At 39.6% G+C, this 18742-nt stretch overlaps 1 protein-coding gene across 1 annotated transcript; it reads right to left on the reverse strand.

Annotated features, from left to right (window-relative positions):
* Positions 1–461: 461 nt before the first annotated feature.
* LOC112811283 (apolipoprotein R-like) lies at positions 462–9669 on the reverse strand. Its single transcript, XM_025855293.2, has 5 exons — positions 9652–9669; positions 8464–8596; positions 4278–4448; positions 1451–1626; positions 462–884 (listed from the first exon to the last, which is right to left on the reverse strand). Exons 2-5 carry the CDS (start codon positions 8570–8572, stop codon positions 744–746), a joined length of 597 nt encoding a protein of 198 aa, XP_025711078.1. The 5' UTR covers positions 8573–8596; positions 9652–9669; the 3' UTR covers positions 462–743.
* Positions 9670–18742: the final 9073 nt, after the last annotated feature.

An 18742-nucleotide genomic window follows, 5' to 3' on the forward strand; every position in this document is an offset into this window, starting at 1 on the left:
TCTAAGAGAGACATTAAAACCATTTTAATTGAAATATTAAGAAAAGAGTTGAAGCCTTGGCCATACTCAAGGGTTGGGTGACACAAAGATTAGGCTTTCAAAGACTTTCGAGGTGGTTAATATTGGGTGGAAAGGATGTCAAGCAAAACCAAATGTAAAGAAGTAAGAAGTTGTTCCAGAGAAATACTGGTGATCAAATAGAGAAAGAAAACAGAAGACTTGGAGGAAGATGTGATGTTTGGCCCAGGCAGTGAAGGATGGGTAGGAAGTGAAGATGTAAGGTAAAGACACCTCAGATAAAGCACAGGTATACATTTGCCAGGACTACATATACCTTGTGATACAGTAAAATAGAAAAGGAAGTTAATTAGAGAAACATTAGGAAGTGATTGGTATAGGGTCTAATTTTTCATTATATAGGCATCAAAGTGAAAACAAAGACACTGGGTTTTTGATGGGTCATTATTTATTTCTGTCATTCTGCCATGTCCAGGACAGCAGAAGCATAGGCTGGGCAAAGACAAATCAAGAGCTCCACATTATCGGTGGTACTAAGGGTATCAACAGATTCTCCTAACACGGGGAATTTTTTTTTTTTTTTTTTTTTTTAGTAAACAGTACTTAACAAACGGTTAGTAGACTTGCTAATGAGAGAAATGTACCTCATTCTTTACTTTTGTGGGGAGGATACGGGGGTGTGTGTGGTGGTGGTGGATGTGCTGGTTTCTAAATGGCGTTCCTTTTCAAGTCTCATTCTTGCACAGGTGTCCAATCTCCAGAGACAACTTGTACACCTCCAGGGCCTTTTTCACGTCCTCTGGGTAGGGGAGACACTGTAAGAGTTTACTGCCAACTAGCACTTGCTCACAGCCCATTTGGAATTCCTAGAAGAGGTAAAAGGATAGATTCAGAGCCTTCTCTCTAACCGTGAAAGTATAGGATGTCTTCAGGATGCCTCACTGATGACAGGAAAATTAGAGTATCAAGCCCATCCTCAGGACTGGTGGAGGACATCAAAAGATACTCTGTCTCAGCAGAGTACCCAGCACTACACCAGCACTCCCCATATGCTGTGAATAACTGTTGAAGCAGGGAAGGAAGGAGGCTGCAGAAGACACCGAGGGGTCTTCTTCACGGACAACTGAAGGAATAGTTCTGACAGCTCTGCAAAAGCGTAGCGTGTATTGTAGAAAATACAGGGCTAGGGGCCAGGTAACCTGGATCTACGGAACCCTCCTATCTAGGGGCTTGGTTCTTCTTTCTCTAAAATGAGAGAATTAGAACTTGCTTTAATGAGTTCACCAAATGATTTGAGGCTGATTTCCAAAGTGATTTAAACAACTCGTGAGTCCTGATATAAGTCAGATTCATCAATGTTGGTTGACAGTGCTCTGATACTGGCTACAATTTTTAGAACATGCCAGGACATCCTGAAATGTGTGACACTTACCCACTTACACTTGGGCACCGCTGGGAACCAGATTCCGTTCTCTGAGCAGGTGATGCTTTGAGAGCCAATCACACCATAGCCATCATCACACTGAACAGTAACATTTTCAGGCTCAACATACTGGTCCTTATCCACAGACAGACTTCCATTTTCGATCTCTGGTTTCAGACACAGAGCTGTAATGGAAACACAATTTTGATCATCCTGTGATTCTCAGAATCAAATCTTACAAAAGTGAAGAATCCTGAGGGGATGAGAAACACTGGTAATAAATTATACCTGCATGCTCAGAGTTGTTCTCTACCTCCATTGATTGTATGATTATAACAACAAAAATTAATAATAGTAATGTTATGTTACATACTATTCTCTACATAAAACACTATTATTTTTCTAAAGATTTTATTGTTTATTTATTTATTTATTTTAGAGAAAGAGAGATGGAGCACAAACAGGGGAAAGGGCAGGGGGAGAGGGAGAGAGAATCTCAAGCAGACTCTGCACTGATCATGGACCCTGATGCAGGGCTTGATCTCATGACCCCGAGATCATGACCTGAGCTGAAACCAAGAGTGGATGCTTAACCGACTGAGCCACCCAGGCATCCCAAAAACACTATAATTATCACCATTTGGCTAGAGAGAAAAATTAGGTACAGATCGTTTATGTGACTTGTCTAAGGATGCATAGCTTTTAGGTGACATGATTATGATATAAACCTAAGGATTGTGATCCTAGAATCTGAGTTTTTAAAACTGCTATATCTCCAAACCTCACTCTTTTCATGATCCTAAGTATGTAAGTTTTATTCACATACCCTTAACATCTTCCTGTGTTAAATGAAGACAATGGTGGGAAATTAGCCCTTTGAGTTGCTATTAGCAGTGTGATTTTAAAAAGGCACACCTAATCTTGGTGGTCAACCAGAAGTCTCTTATTAGGCCAACTTCATCATGAGAAGATGAACGGGATGTATGAGGCTCTAATGGCGATATGATACCTCAAGGAGGTTTGGAATTTATCCATAAGAATTGTCATTTAAAATGAAGCAGGTGCTTACTAGAATGTTGCTAAATCCACACTGATTGTCTCAAATTAAAAATTGCTATCTCTTTGTGCAGAAACAGAACCATACACACATGGGCACTTGAATTATGCCAAAGGTAGCAGTGGGAAGGAACTACAGCCCATTTAATAAGTGGTACACAATTAATTGATTACCCCTGGGGAAAACCAAACTTCGACCCCCACTTTCTACCATAAACCCAGAGATTTCAAGTGGGTTGGCGATATCATTGTGAAAGGTAAAACAATGAAACTCTCTGTATGATAACATAGGAGAACATTTTTGTTATATTTTGTTGTATAGAATATTGCCTTGTGGTAGGCAAATATTTCTTAAACAAGACACAAAAGGTCCCAACATCAAGGAAAATATTGATAATTTGAAATAAATTGGAATTTAGAACTTAAGTTTTTCAAAACTAGAACACTCATATCCTACTGGTAGAAATATAAATCGCCATGACCACCTTTGAACAAAATTTGGCATCATCTACTAAAGGTGAGTATGTGTGTGCTCTACAAAACAGCAGTTCTACTCCTGAGCTTATTCCTAACAGAAATGTTTGCACATTAGTACCAAGAGACATGCACAATAGTGTTCATAATAGCCTAAAACATGAAAATCTCCAACTTTCAGAAAATACATAAAATGCGGTCTATTCATCCAGAGGAATATTATAAAGCAATGAAAATGAATAAACTATCACAATGTGTAAGAACACAGATGATTTTCCAAACCTAATGAAGAAAGAAGCCAGGCACAAAAGAGTGCAAGCCTGATTTCAATTATATAAAGTTAAAAAGTTGGCAAAACTAATCCATGGTGTTAGAAGGTGGAAGACGGACAATAAAGTATCCCCCAAGCTGAAAAGGCACTTTGAGACCAAAAAACAAAGCCGGCCACACCATACAGTTTACAGAGAGTTTTATTCAGGGTAACTTATTAGTGGGGGTGGGGGGGAAATAAAGCCGACAATGATCCAGGCCCTGTACAGCTATTCTCCAAAATCCGTCCACAGATTCTTTAGAGCGAGGGGACATTGTAGTAAGGGACACTCTGGGGAGATCCAAGGGTTCACGTGCACCTAATTGACAGCTAACCCTTAATTAGATTTTGTGGCATCATCTATAGGTCAGGAGGAGGAAGGACTATTTTATCTCTAAGAATCACGGGAGGCCAAAGTGAGCCTCCCCTTACATGGGCCTTGGTGGGCATTTCTGAGGTATGTATGTTAATCTCCAATGGGCCTGGAACACATAACCCCATGAGAGGTCATCAAGCAAACAGGAACAAGATGGAGGGCCAAAGATGGAGTCAGTATTGTCAGCACTCCTCCACATGGTGTTGGTAGAGTGACCTTCCTTGGGGAGAAGAGTCAGGAGTAACTGAGGGAAGACATGCAATGCTTCTAGGGTAGGTTCACGTTGTGATAATTGTTGACCTTCAAGATTTGTACAGATTCTGTAGTATGTTACATTTTGATTAAAACTTTTATGAAAACAAAGCAAAAAGTGGTCCTCTAGATTACCTCTGAAAACATACACATTGGTAACGATGGTTACTTCCAAGACCGATAAGCTGGGTGATGGTTCAGACTTTAAAAATATTATACCATATGCATGTGTTAACTACATGAAATGAATAAATAAGTACAATTAAAAAATTGTAAGTGTTTACCCTAGCTGGGAAGAGACTCTATGGTCAGAACATTCACAGAGGCTCTACTTTTTAAAACAGGGTCATCATTGAGGTTGAAGTTACCTTTACATTCAGGGGCTGGAGACGACCAGTGGGAGTTCCTGCAGGTGATTTTAGACTCTCCAACCAGAACATATCCTTCATCACATTCATATTGCACCACAGTAGTATAGGAAAAAAATGAACTCATGTCTTTATGGGATCCATGGGCAATGCTCGGAAATATTCTGCAGTCTTGAATAGTAAAAGAGAAAGGTGGAAGACAATGAGCTAGAGTTTAATTAACAATTCAGAGTGAGGGATTCTTCTTATTTATAGAATGAAGTCATTAAATTATACTGCAGAGGAATATTTCATTTCCTTGACAAAATCAGTAGGAATGATCTACTGAGATCTTAGCTACTTGCTAGAGACTGTGTTAATCATTTTATATTTTTATACTAACTCAGGCAGTATGATCATCATTTCCATTCTAGAGAAAAGGAATCTCAACCTTAGAGGGGTCAGATATTCCACAGAAGGTCACAACTAGTAAGTGCCAGTAAAATGAATCAAACTTAGGGATTAAGTTCATGTTTGTATCAAAGTCCACTGGTACTTTCTGGAATCCTGCTATTTTCTGCTCTCTGTAATGATCATTGGATGCTTACTTTATAAAGCCATAAAATGGAAGTTTTGGTTGAAGAACAATACTCTAGCACAGTCAAGTAACCTCCCATAATTGATAAAGTAGGTAGCTCAGAATCTGTTAGAAAACTCTTAACACCTTCACCCAAATCAAAGGCATTAAAAGATTAGGAATTTAATTTTTAAATTCAAATTAGTCCCAGGTGAGGCAAATGTGTAGGTGCATTTCTCCTTCACACTGACAGAGGGGCTCTAAGGAGCCCACTAAGAAAAGCCGCTATATCTCTTTTCAATTTGGAGAGACATTAGAAACAGTGGCCTAGTATCAAGCTCCTGCCTGGGAAATCTAAAATGCAAAGGTGGGCTGTCTAGTGGCTCTGCTGGTGAGGGCAAAGGACAGATTTCTGCTGCTTTGAGATTGGCCCATACTCCTGACATTATTTGGAACAAGGGATGAGTGAGTACTTCCAGTGAATTGGAAATGGGCTGCATGAAAAAGACAGGCCTAGTGGCGTTGTCTTCAGGCCGTGCAAAAGGACCTCCTGAGGTGGGAAGAAAGCCTCAGTAAAAATAAATCCCAGGGAGTCACTAGGTCTTTAGGAGATAGGAAAGAGGAAGTGATCAACCAGAATTGGAAATGGATCCCGGGATCAAGCAGACCAGGGAATTGCAGTTAGCAGATCCTCAGTGATGATGAAGGACCCATCAAAAAACAGCAACAACAACAACAAAACACAAGAGAGAAAGCAAGCTTGAAACACTCTTGATGCAAAGAATCTGCTCAGGTCAAGCACTGTTTCCCTTACCTCTGCTCCTTCAAAGCTTCAACTCTGAAGGAGTTGCTCTTTTAGTAATGAGGAAAAGGAATTCACCTGTGTATGAGTCAACAGTTTCCATATAGCGTTTCTTAAACTGCAGATTAGGTCTGTATCAACACTTCTCAGGTAATATCAAGGAGGCATACTTGCAATGTACTTAAAAAGATAAGATGTAGCCATGATGTAGGAAAGATGTTAGGGTTCGAAGCCAATGGCCAAGAAAGAATTCTTGAGACATCTTTGGAGCAAAAAGGTGATTTTATGAAAGCATGGGGACAGGCAAGAAGAGCTGCACTGGGGTCATGAGGACTGGCCCATTATATACTTTCAAGTTGGGAGGGGGTTAGGGATAGTGTAAGTCTCTAAGGAATATGGAAGGAAGATTTCCAGGACCTTGAGGGGACTAGCTATTGTTGGGAAAAGGTCATTTATTACCATCTAATAAAACCTTAGTCATGAGACCCTTTAGATGTATATCAATGAGCCATATGCTTGGGGGATGATTGCCAACACCTATCTTGGGGGGTTTAGAGATAAAGGAAGTTTCCAAAAGAATTTTTATATGTTAAAATAGGCTTACAGAATCCTGGTGGGGGGGGGAGTTGGGCTAGGATTGCCTTTTGACCTTAGCAAAGTGTCAACATTGAGGCCCCTGAGTCCCTAGAGGAAGGTCACTCTGCCTGTTTTAAGGACTTGTCAATGAGCTGTAGGTAGTAAGGAAACTTAATAATTTTTCTTCTGCCTTTGTTTCCCACATCAGCCACATACATAGTTGTAACACAGGTCTATACCAGTCACTCTAGTGCCAGATTAGGACAGGAAATGAGTTCTATAGGAGAAGGTGTTGGCGGGAAGGAGGGAAGACCTCCAGGCGTAGGCTGGAGATAGGTCTCGAAGGATGGGTGGAAGTTGAGTGGTTGGTAGGAGATAGGAGAGGCAGAGCAATACTGGGGCAGTGAGCAAAACCTGGCATCAGAAGCTTGTTACTGTGAGGGAAAGGAGCTTCCGGTTAGAGCTGACAGACATTAAGTACCATTTCAGAGGATTGGGGCCATGGGAAATGGGAAGAGATGAGGGAACAGAAGGTAAAAGGGGAAGGGAAATGGAACCATGAAGAAATAATTGAAAGACGTTACAAATTTTATAAGGCCTTCCCCTGTCACTTCAGACCAGAAGGGTACTCAGAGATGAAGCTGGAAAATTGGAAAGTCCCCTGAGCATGAAGTCCTTTATCCTGCCACTCAATAATAAATAAACATTGCCACTCAATAATTTTCATGCATCCGATGTGAAAAATCCTCTTCCAGATATTGCTTCTTTAATTAGCCCATGCTTGCCCCCTGACCACTCTCGGTGATGAAGAAGGCATGGCTTCCACATTTTTAAATCAATAAGCCAGCTCACTTAGGAGCATTCAGCTATTATTTTAGGGCTGGGGGTTTTCCCTCTAAACTATCTCAAATCCTCAGTTTTTATGCCATGATAGCTGTTTCAGAGAATATGGTAATAAATACTTTTATGTATGAAAATTAATTCTCTCAGATAAAAAATAATGTCAGCTAACAAAAGAAGAAAATAGCACTTTGCTTAAAGGAAGTTTCTATTTAGGGGCGCCTGGGTGGCTCAGTCGTTAAGCGTCTGCCTTCGGCTCAGGTCATGGTCCCAGGGTCCGGGGATCGAGCCCCGCATCGGGCTCCCTGCTCCGTGGGAAGCCTGCTTCTCCCTCTCCCACTCCCCCTGCTTGTGTTCCCTCTCTGGCTGTCTCTCTCTGTCAAATAAATAAATAAAATCTTTAAAAAAAAAAAAGGAAGTTTCTATTTAAATAACAGAAAAACAGATTCATTTCCACAGCAGCAGGCCTTCAATTGGTTCTGGTAAGTTCTCTCAAACACTTTTGTTTCTCATTCTGACAAAAATTTCTCTACATTTCAGTAACAATGTCTTACACTTATATAATGGTTTACAGTTCACAAAGTACCGTATAATTTCACCTCAGAAAATTTACACAGTATTTGATAATAACAGAAAATATATTTAAAAATTTTTATTTATCATTAGTTTCTAATCCCGGTGTAGTTAACATACACTGCAATATTAGTTTCAGGTGTGCAACACAGTGATTCAGTACTTCCATACTACACCCGGTCCTCGTCACCAAAAATCCACTCCTTAATCCCCATCATTTATTTCACCCATCTCCCCACCCACCTACCGTCCTGTAACCATCAGTTTGTTCTCTATAGTGAAGAGTCTCTTGGTTTGTCTCTTTTTTTCTTTCTTTCATTGTTTTGTTTCTTAAATTCCGCAGATGAGTGAAATCAGATGACATTTGTCTTTCTCTCACTGACTTATTTCACTTAGCATTATCCTCCCTAGCTCCATCTGACAACAGAAAGTAGTTCTGCTTTTTGGATGGAAATTATTTCTAATCAATCAGTAACTAAGATTGTGGATGGCATAATTAACCTATTTGGAAAGTAAATTTGTTCTAAGCATCTTGGAGCATTGAAATATAAGAAACTAATTTGAAAATTCAAGATTATTCTTTGCTAAAGCAGCCTCACGAGGAATTTTGCATATCAACACTTTTCTATTCTAGACATAACAACAGCTTCTACCTGCATTAAAATAATTTCCTTTACATTTTAAAATTATTCATTTTTATTAATACATAGTTCATTATACTCTCTCAAAAAGTTTATGAATTACCACTATTTGACTATATTCAGTTAATTCTTAATTGAGTACTTGTCCTCCATATCTTAGAGAAACTACCCTCCTTTCCCCATAACTACTGTACTCACCACACAAGCCAGAAGGGCACAGCAGTAGGGTCAAGACCCCAAAGAGGAACAGTGCTGGGAAAGTGCTCTGCGAGTTGGGGGCCATGGCACAGAGTCTCAGAGGTGCCATACTGGGGCTCAGTGTTCTCAGACACTTGAATCAATATGAAGAAAAGGATTCTAAGTAACAATTGAAATGGTGCCTAAGCCAACATAACCAGCCTTGGCAAAGTTTCAGCTGTGTGTCACTAAAGGGGAGGGACAGGGGGAGTGACCAGAAGACCAGGTGCTGAGCACAGCTCTGACATGGGTCAGCTGATAAGGCCCCCTTCTTGGAGAGAAGAGTCTGGAGATGGATGGGTGAGCCCTCCAGGATTCTGTATGTAGTTATTGTTCTAATCCTAGACTCCCTTGCTGTTCAGCTGGGGCACATGATGAGTTCCTTTCTGGATATATCCATAATTCCTCTCTGAATAAACAAGAGCAAAAAGGCACAAGGGGCGGCAGCTCATGATGCACAGTATATGTGGTGGGTTCTACAGGAATTAGAAGTCATAGCACGAGAGAAAATAGAATGTCTGAGAAGTGGTGCCTGTTTGAGAAGTGATTTCTGTGATGAGAAGTAGGTATAACTTGCCCATAGAAGAATGGATATTTTTAAATCTTGAAAATTAAATTTCTTTCTAGATAGCACATAGTCTAGGCAGAACAGAGTAGTGTGAGTCTCTAAGTGTGAAAATACTCAAGACTCCAGTCCATACAATTACAATTATAATTACAATTACAATTATGATTACAGTACCTCAGTGGGAACCTCTTTTCCCTAATTCCTGGGTTTTCTAATGTACATAAAACATCAAATGATTCACTCTGTGAAACTAACTGTTCTAATGTGGAAGTTATTCTAGTCTGTGTTTGCAACACAGAAAAAGCATGCACTGAAAGTTAAATGGTTGAAGATGATTAATTAAGGAGAAAGGAAAATTTCTTATGACTTTCAGAATATCTGAATGATGCTGGATCCTGGAGAACCTAGCATTTTGCTTCTAAGCACTAAACACAACTGGATGGAAGCAACATTTGTTATTCTTCTTAGATTGTTAACCCCAAGACTAAGTTTCCCATAAAACCACCTGGGATTGCCTGGTTATTCATCCAGATCACTTCTTAAATTTAGTCTCCTTAAGTGGGACAGATGAAACTACCAACCTGGATTCTCTATCTTGCCCACCAACTGTGAATATCTGTTCCTTGAAGAGACAAAGATGGTTGTCTAAACAAAAGAGCAAACTCTGGATATTGTCCTAAAGTGATCTTCACTACTCAGCTGAACTGGAATGATTGCAACACACCAGTAATAGCCAAAAGGCTTATCCCTCGGAAACAAGAGTTACCAAATATAGTTGAACAAAATTCTTTGGAATATTAAGGGAAGCACAATTAAATTTCAACTTCTTATAGACAAAAGAAAGCAAGTAAATCCACTAAATAGTTGCTTCCTTTAAAAAGAGGAACCACAATAAAGAAAAGTAATTTAAATGATCAATCAACATGTTTTGTTAACCTGCCTTTAATCTTTAAACATGTACTATACCAGAACTTTGCATAAATTGTTATAATGAGACCTCAAAAACTCCTGTGACACAGCTCTTGCCTGCCTTGGTGCATAGATGAGGAAATAGGTTCAGATAAATTAAGTAAACTGCCCCCGAAACTCCTCAGATAATTAGCGGCTTAGCCAAATTTTGAACCCAAGACTGGTACTTAAAATCCAAGCTTTTTCTTTAAACCAAAAGAATTTGTATTTTTTTGGCTAATAATGATTTTCTGTCAGGACACTGAATCAGCCATTTGGGAGTAAATCAACATCACTGGCTTTTACCCAAAGGTCTGCCCACTCTCCAGATGCTGCTGGCACTGCAATTAATGGTTGAGGCTCATGACCAACAAAGCCTGTACTGTGATGACAGGAGCCACCTCATTCCTGATATAGGAAGTTATACCCTGCTCTCTCAGGAGCAACCAATGCCTGAATGATCCTGGGATACAAAAGCTCTGATTCCTTGCCTCAAGTTTGGACACCTCTGTGGTACAATTGATGCTCTAAAGCCCACTGTGCGTCAGGTGAAGGTTACACTTAACCTGAGAGTACATTTTTGCTCAGTTCCTTTCCCTCTTGTTGTTTCATTCCCTTATAGTTCCTTTTTTTCCCCTGAAAAGCACACCACCAAAAATTCATATGCATCTGAATCCCTTCTAGAGACATAGACTAAAGACAGTTTATACCACGAGTGGGTCTAGGAAGCAAACTCTAAGAATGAGATTCTAGAATTGGATCACCCATCAGCCAACTGAGGACCAAGACTCCATCACTGGTGAAAGGTGAAGTATCAATAGCCCTGGCTTACTGTAGCGTTGCAACTATGAACATTTTCACCTGGTAAACTGTCATGAAGCATAGATGGAGAAAGATGCACTGGTTAGTGAAATATCCCTAACATTTGAGAGGTGCAGTGAAAATAGGATTGTGAAAAAGGATTGTGAAATTGGGTGGCTAAGTACTGTTGATTAAGCTCAGCAACCCCTTAGCTGAAATGAAAGTTCAAGGCAATCAATCACAATTCAAATCCAAGTGTGAAATTCAGGAGCCCCTCCCTGCCCCCATTAGTATTTAAAGAAACTCTTATATCAGCTAGCTTGGAGACTGATTATACTAAGGACCAGGGTCAGGATATAATCATAAAACAACAGTAAAATTTTAGTAAAAAATAATTTCTTAGCCTTGGCAAGTCTCTACTAAAAGTTTACCCTTATGGAAGGAGTGGTGCCCTTAGACTTGGCATTAGGATATCCAGGTAGATGCACTACAGAACCTTGAACTCCAGATTTCCCTAAACCCAAAGAGCTTATGTAATTGTCCCAGTTTCCCTTGTTATAAGATAGTGCCCCTGCTCCTTGAAGACCCTGCAGAGGAATCAAATACATCAGGTATCTTATAAGTTCATAACTGCTCTCCTCAAGATCTGCCCTCATTCACCTCCAGGCATCAGACCACTTACTGAAATCAAATCTCAGTATGAACTGACTAAGGATAGGCTGAGCCTGCTAAGAGAGGAGAGGAATCATATGCAGGATCTGTGAGACCTAGTTAGCATGTACTAGGAGTTGGGAGAGTATGCCTAGGAGGGGATCATAAGGCTGGACAAGGGAGAGTTTGTCAGAATGGGGACACTGTTCCATAACACAAGATAGCAATGCAAGTGCCCTGGGAGTCAGCTCTTGTATGCTTCTGGGATGCTTTTGGAGGCTTAGGAAAAATGATGGTCAAAAAATGATATAAAGATGCCAGAACTGCTAAGGCAGACTAAGCAGGAAATTATTAAAGACTCAGAGAAGTAGACATGTTAGAATGATCTATTTTAGGGGCACTAGGGTGGCTCAGTTGGTTAAGTGTCTGCCTTTGGCTCAGATCATAATCCCAGCGTCCTGAGATCCAACCCTGCGTCGGGCTCCCTGCTCAGCAGGGAGTCTGCTTCTTCTTCTCCCTCTGCTCTTTCCCCTGCTCATGCTCTCTCTCTCTCTCAAATAATGATAATAAAAAGAATGATCTATTTTATAAAACCAGAAGACCTACCAGCTATTTTCTTCATGAGAACCCTGAGGATGTACCATTTACCAGGACAATAAGGAATGCCCCAGTGACAGGGACCAATATTATAAAGAAACTTTATTCTGGCCAACTATCTGTAGGCTGCATTTTTGGTAGTAGATGCTATTATCAAATGTGGCTGCCTAATAGCAGTGGGGATTATAGAATCCCAGGATAGCAGGACTAAGTAACAGCACTTAATCTTCAGAAGCAGATTGGGTGAAAAATACTGGAGGGCCAAGACTAAGTGATGCAAGAATGTGCCTAGGATGCAAAATCAAAGTAGCACTTATTTTCAGGGTTGTGCAAGTACTGACCCTCAAAATGAGTGTCTCCTCAAGGATGAGGCATGTAAGGCAGCAAGGCTGGCAGTTAGCCAAGGGAGAGAGCATCCTACCTGTAGGAATCTCTGAAGAGGGTTAATAGAATATGGTGTTCCTTAGGGTAAGGGTCTGTTAGCATAGGTATTGCATGATACATAATTAAAAAAGTTCAAGAATGAGTGATCCAAAGACTGTGATAAGCTACTCCAATAAAAAGTCATGATCTTTTGTCCAATTGTGTTTTTTTAATTTGGCTATTTTCTCCCCTGTTCTCAGACTTAAATTAAGGACAGATCCTTATGAGGAAGGACCATGTAACACCAGAGCAAGTATATATAGTAGTATTTCTCCAATCCTTTCCCAAAGGAAACTTGAATAATTTACTTTAGTAATTGTGCACTAGGATCTCTAGAGACTTGTTGGATCTGAGCTGTCTATGATACCTGGGAACAAAAAGTATCACTATAACCCCAGTTAAAATAGAAGCTACAGGAGCCAGGCAATAAAAGCATCCCGAGTTCATGTTTATCTCACAATGATTCATTGGGCTTATGGACCCACCTGGCAGTCATTTCTGTGGCTCTCAAGAGTACACAGTTTGTAGCAGTTTGTAGGACCCTCACATTAGTTTTCTGACCTTTGAAATGAGAGCTATCAAAGTAAGAAAACCCATGTAAAAAAATCTACAAATGATACTTAATACTGAAACACTGAATGATTTTCCCTTAAGATTAGGAATCAAGCAGGATATCTACTCTCATCATTCCTGTTCAGCAATATACTGGAGGTCTAGCTAGTGCAATAAGGCAAGAAAAATAAATAAAAGGCACTCAGTTTAGAAGGCAGAAACAAAATTGTGTTTATTTTCAGATAGGATTGTTTATTGGGTAAATGCCAAAGAATTTATAGAAAACCTGCTACTACTTGTGAAAGAATTTCATAAGGTTACAACATACATGATCAATATATAAAAATCAATTGTATTTCTGTATACTAGCAATGAAAAATTGGAAATCTGAAATTTAAAAAGTACTACCATCTCAAGGGCAATATGCTAGTGACAAAAGCCATTTTCAAAAGGTCACATACCAACAAACGTTGTCAAGGTGACAAAATGATAGAAATGGAAAAGAGATTAGTAGTTAGTCGTGGTGGGCATGGTGGGCCAGGGGTAGGGTGTGAATATAAATGTAGAGAGGTAGTTCAAGGGGAATCTTTGTGGTGATGCAATAATTCTGTAAATAGTGTAGAATTATACACACACATTGAGCCAGTGTCAATGTCCTGATAGTACCAATATTATTCTAGTTCTCTAAGATATAACCATTGGGAGAAACTGGGTGAAGGGCACATAGGACCTCTCTCCACTAGCCTTGTGATTTTCTGTGAACCCATAATTATTTCAAAATAAAAAGTTTTAAAAATGACACAAGCTCCATATAGTGCATGGTAGCTGAAAACTCCAAAGCATTCATGAAAGAAAGCAGAGAAAGCCTCATTAAATGGAATAATATAATGTGTTCATGAGTTGAGTTGAAAGACTCAACATTATTAAGATATCTGTTCTCCTCAAATTGATCTAGAGATTCAAAGCATTCCAAACCAAATCCCAGCAGATGTTTTGTAGAAATTGACGAGCTATTTCTAAAATGTGCACGAATCAGCCAAGGCCCTAAAATAGCCAAAACAATTTTGCAGAAGAATAAAATTTAAAAGACTCATACTTCCTGATTTCAAGATTTGTTATAAAGCTACATGATCAACACATTGTGATATTGGCATAGGAATGGACTTATGGATCAATGGAAAAAAATTAAGTCCAGAAACACACTAACACATATATGGTTAATTTTAGACAGAGGTGCCAAGGCAATTAAGTGGAAAAAAATATAGTCTTTTCAATGAATGTTTCTCAATAGAACAATTGGTCATCCATATGCAAAAAAAAGAAAAGAAAAAGAAAAAAGAACTTTGACTGCTCTTACTCTTCACCATGTGCAAAAATTAACTCAAAGTGGATCATAGACATAAATGTGAAACTAGCCATTTTGGGAACTACTAGTTTAAAAGAGACAGTATTTATTTATTTCTCTATGTATTCCACAGTCTATTTTCATAACAGAAAAAAAAGCTTCTTCTGTGGAACTAGTATTTTCTTTTACCAATGTAAATACTTGCTTCATTATATTTTCTATTTTAGTTTGACTGAAAATAAACAATAAAAATTACTATATAAATTAATTTTTAGACAATTAACTTCTATCACTCGTAGTTTTGATTTTTCATTTGTATTTTAGCAAGTTATATTATGCATACTTATTATAAGCTGATATATTCTAATTTTTTTGAAATTATTGTGTTTCTGCTGGGTACTGAGCTAAACATAAAGGAAAAAACCTACTTAAGAAAACTCTTCAGCAAGAAAATTTTTCAGTTATATAAATATGCATCATTTGTTAAGTATAAATACTCATAATGAATGATAATCTTATTTTCAAGCCTAAAAATATTGGCGTCAGACAATTGATGATCTGCCAAAATGATGGGAATACAGGATTAGGAGCTATTCACAGGACTATTTGTGAATCAGAAATTTTTGGAAAACAGTGTTCCTTTTCTGATCATTTGTATCCCTCATTAGAAAACAGCAGCTTGGGACACCTGGGTGGCTCAGTCATTAAGCGTCTGACTATTGATTTCATTGGGTCTGATCTCAGTGGACCTCAGTGTCCTGAGATCCAGCCCCAGGGTCCGGTTCCTCACTCAGTGTGGAGTCTGCTTGAGATTCTTTCTCCCTCTCTATATGCCCCTCCCCCCCACTCGCACACACTCTCTCTAAAATAAGTAAATAAATTTTAAAAAAAGAAAGAAAATGGCAGTTCAATCCATAGTCTCCATTCATATATATTCTCTTTTTCTCATATATAAATTTTCATCTGAAATCTCTGATTTACCAACTTCCTTCTCCCCAAGACACTTTCTAGGGATGGGAAAAATCATTTCAAGAAGGAAAGCATTATCAGTGCTGACAGGGTGAACGTTTTACGTTGCATTAGAAACAGGCTGAGGGGTTTAGGGAGAAGCAGAGAGGCAGTAATCTCATTTTGCATGGTAGAAATTCAAGTTAATAAAGAAGCAGGCAGGAAACTGGAGAATCTTTTTCAGAAGAAACTGAACAGCAATAGAGAAGACACCAGTAAACACTGATATTTGGGAAATCCTCTGAATGTGTTAGGGTATAAGCTAAGTTGCTAAAACAAAGGCAGAAATTCATATCTCTCTTAGGCCACAATCCAGAAGTAGAGACATATTCAGGTTGGTCAGCTGCTCTGGCCAGTGAGGTCGTCTGAGGGTAAGGTCCCTTCCCTCTTTGTCACTCATCCTCTGGGGCATTGTCTTCATTGGCATGGTGGAAGCTGGCTCACCAACACCCTGTCAGCATTTCAGAGTGAAAGGGGAAGTGGAAGGTAAGCAGCTTCCTTTTTAAGAAAGTGATTAGGAAGTTGCACCCATTAAGAGGTTGCTCCAAGGGAGCATGTGCCCTGCTGATATTTAAAGGGGTGAGGGTAGTTCTATTACTTAAAGGAGGTAAGTCCTGAAAATGGATACGGGGAAACAATTAGCAGCCTCTGCTGTAGCTCCCAAAAAGAAAGAATAGCTTACTGATTAGTCTCCCCAAATATATAGAACTTAAATTAGCTTATGTGGGTCTTATTCTTAAGAATGAACATATAGGGAGTGCCTGGGGGGCTCAGTCAGTTAAATGTCTGCCTTGGGCTCAGGTCATGATCCCAGGGCCCTGGGATGGAGCCCTGCATTGGGTTTCCTGCTCAGCATGGGGCCTGCTTCTCCCTCTCCCTCTGCCACTCCCCCTGCTTGTGCTCTCTCTCTGTCAAGTAAATAAATAAAACCTTAAAAAAAAAAAGCAGAGACTAGAACTTCCAAAGAAACTATTATTAATATTCTATATGTGAGTAGTCATTATATCCATAAAGAACGAACACTTTTTTAAAATGCTGTGAACATTTTATAAAATTAATAAAACAATTAAAATACAAAGGCAAGGAAATATTCCCAAAGAACATGGGGGAGGGGCAAAACAGAGTTGATGGTATAGGAAGCAGAAAGAAAATATAAGTAAGTTATAGGATTGACAAAAGAGGTCCAACATGTGACCAGTAGGATATCCATAAAGAAAAAGAAAAAATAGAGAAGAGAAAATTACTGAAAAAAACATACCAAGAAAATTTCTCAGAAAAAAAAAAATGAGTTTCCTCATGGAAGAAAAGGGAGAAAGAAAAAAACATCCTGTAGGGCGCCTGGGTGGCTCAGTTGGTTAAAGCGACTGCCTTCGGCTCAGGTCATGATCCTGGAGTCCCCGGATCGAGTCCCACATCGGGCTCCCTGCTCAGCAGGGAGTCTGCTTCTCCCTCTGACCCTCTTCCCTCTCGTGCTCTCTATCTCTCTCATTCTCTGTCTCTCAAATAAATAAATAAAATCTTTAAAAAAAAAAACATCCTGTAGACTCTGTAATAAAAATGGCTTTTGACTTTTCAATTGCAATATTGGAAACTTGCACAAAGAAGATACTCTTTAAAAGTTCTAGAAGAAAGTTATTTTTAGCCCAGTTTTCTACACTCAATGAAATTATCAACCAAGTATTCAAATAAAGAGTTTCACATATGCAGAAGCTCAGTGTTTTACTTACTTTCTTATTTACTTTCACAGCATCAACTGTGAGGACATAGTATATTTTCCTAGGCAGCTCATTAAGGACATTCTCCAGTAAGTAGAGGAAATAAACCAAGGAAGTGGAGAACGTGAATCCAGCAGAAGCAGAGCAGGAAGGTGAGTGTACAGATGTGAGAACGCCCACTTACACTGAAGCTGGACAACTTCGAGACATCAGTATCTGCTTTGTTTGCCCAGGCTTTTTCAAGAACTACTGAAGGTTATTCTGACAACAGGACAGCAAGTCAAAAATATCAAGTAATTGGGGCGCCTGGGTGGCTCAGTTGGTTAAGCATCTGCCTTCGGCTCAGGTCATGATACCAGGGTCCTGGGATCAAGCCCCACATTGGGCTCCCTGCTCAGCAATGGGCCTTCTTCTCCCTCTCCCTCTGCCCCTTCCACTGCTAGTGCTCTCCTGCTCTCTCATTCTGTCAAATAAATAAATAAAATCTTTTAAAAAAATCAGGTAATTAACACTTCCCAGTAGCAGACCTTAATATCCTCAATATCTGTAGAAGTTACTGTATCAATACCCTAGCTACCTTGCCCTGTGAGAAAGATAACTCTCAGGTATAAAACTTCATGGTTTCCCCATGGGTTCAGGTCACCCACGGAGGTCGGTGGCTTGACAATGCACCTCTTATTGGCTGCCTTGCCTTCTCTGTCTCACTGCTCCACTCAATTTCTCAAATATTCATAAATATTTTGAGCACATATAGAACAATTCATCAAGTATTCCGAGTAGATAATGCACTTAAAACATCAATTATCTAATTACCTGACACTCAATGAACTCAAGACTGAGTTTTTGCATGGAGAACGCAATACGATACAATACAAAATATAGATTAGGTTTCCATTCTATTCTTCCCCCCACCCCGAAAGAATATTTATTCTAATGTAAATGAAGAGTGGAATACCTTGTTTAAGATATAAAACTAATTCAAATAGCACTTAATAAAGAAAAGAAGTGGTGTTTAAAAATTATTATTTAATGATTGAAGACTTCTGAGTGAGGCTTGGTGGCAACAGGAAGGAGGTGAGGAGGGTGTCGTCACCCTCACTAGTGGGAGAAGGTGAGTGGAAATCAGTGAGAGCAAGTCAATGAAACAGTTACCCATATCTAACCCTAAGGAACTGGTTAACATCCTCTTTTCCGGGCCATGCAGACCTTGGAAGTACATAGAAAGCACCACTGCAGGAAGCTAGATACATAAAATGGGCATCTGTGGGTGGTGTGCCCATACAGGCGATTCACCAGCATCTTGGGGATGGTGGTGGGGGTAAAAAAATTTCAAGAAGAGACGTGTTGCTGAGGAAGAAGTACAGGAGGCTGTGGAGGTGAGGTCCAAGAGGATGGCCAGGATGGTAAGCAGATTCCCCACGCCCCCAACCAGATACAGGCCGGAGGACAGACCAAAGAGCCCTTGCCTTTGCAGGGGCTGCTCAGGGAGGCTGAGGAGGATGAATGCAAAGATTCAGCCTGTTTGTCCGTGTCCAGGCAGTTCTAGAGCCAGAAGCAAGGGCGTCAACTGTGAGTGGACTCCTGGGGAAGAAACGGGTTCTTGGAAAAAAAAAAAAAAAAAAAAAAAAAAAA

Source organism: Callorhinus ursinus, unplaced genomic scaffold (assembly GCF_003265705.2).
Source record: "Callorhinus ursinus isolate GAN/ISIS: 27379988/994484 unplaced genomic scaffold, GSC_fseal_2.0 scaffold57, whole genome shotgun sequence".
Lineage (NCBI taxonomy): Eukaryota > Metazoa > Chordata > Mammalia > Carnivora > Otariidae > Callorhinus > Callorhinus ursinus.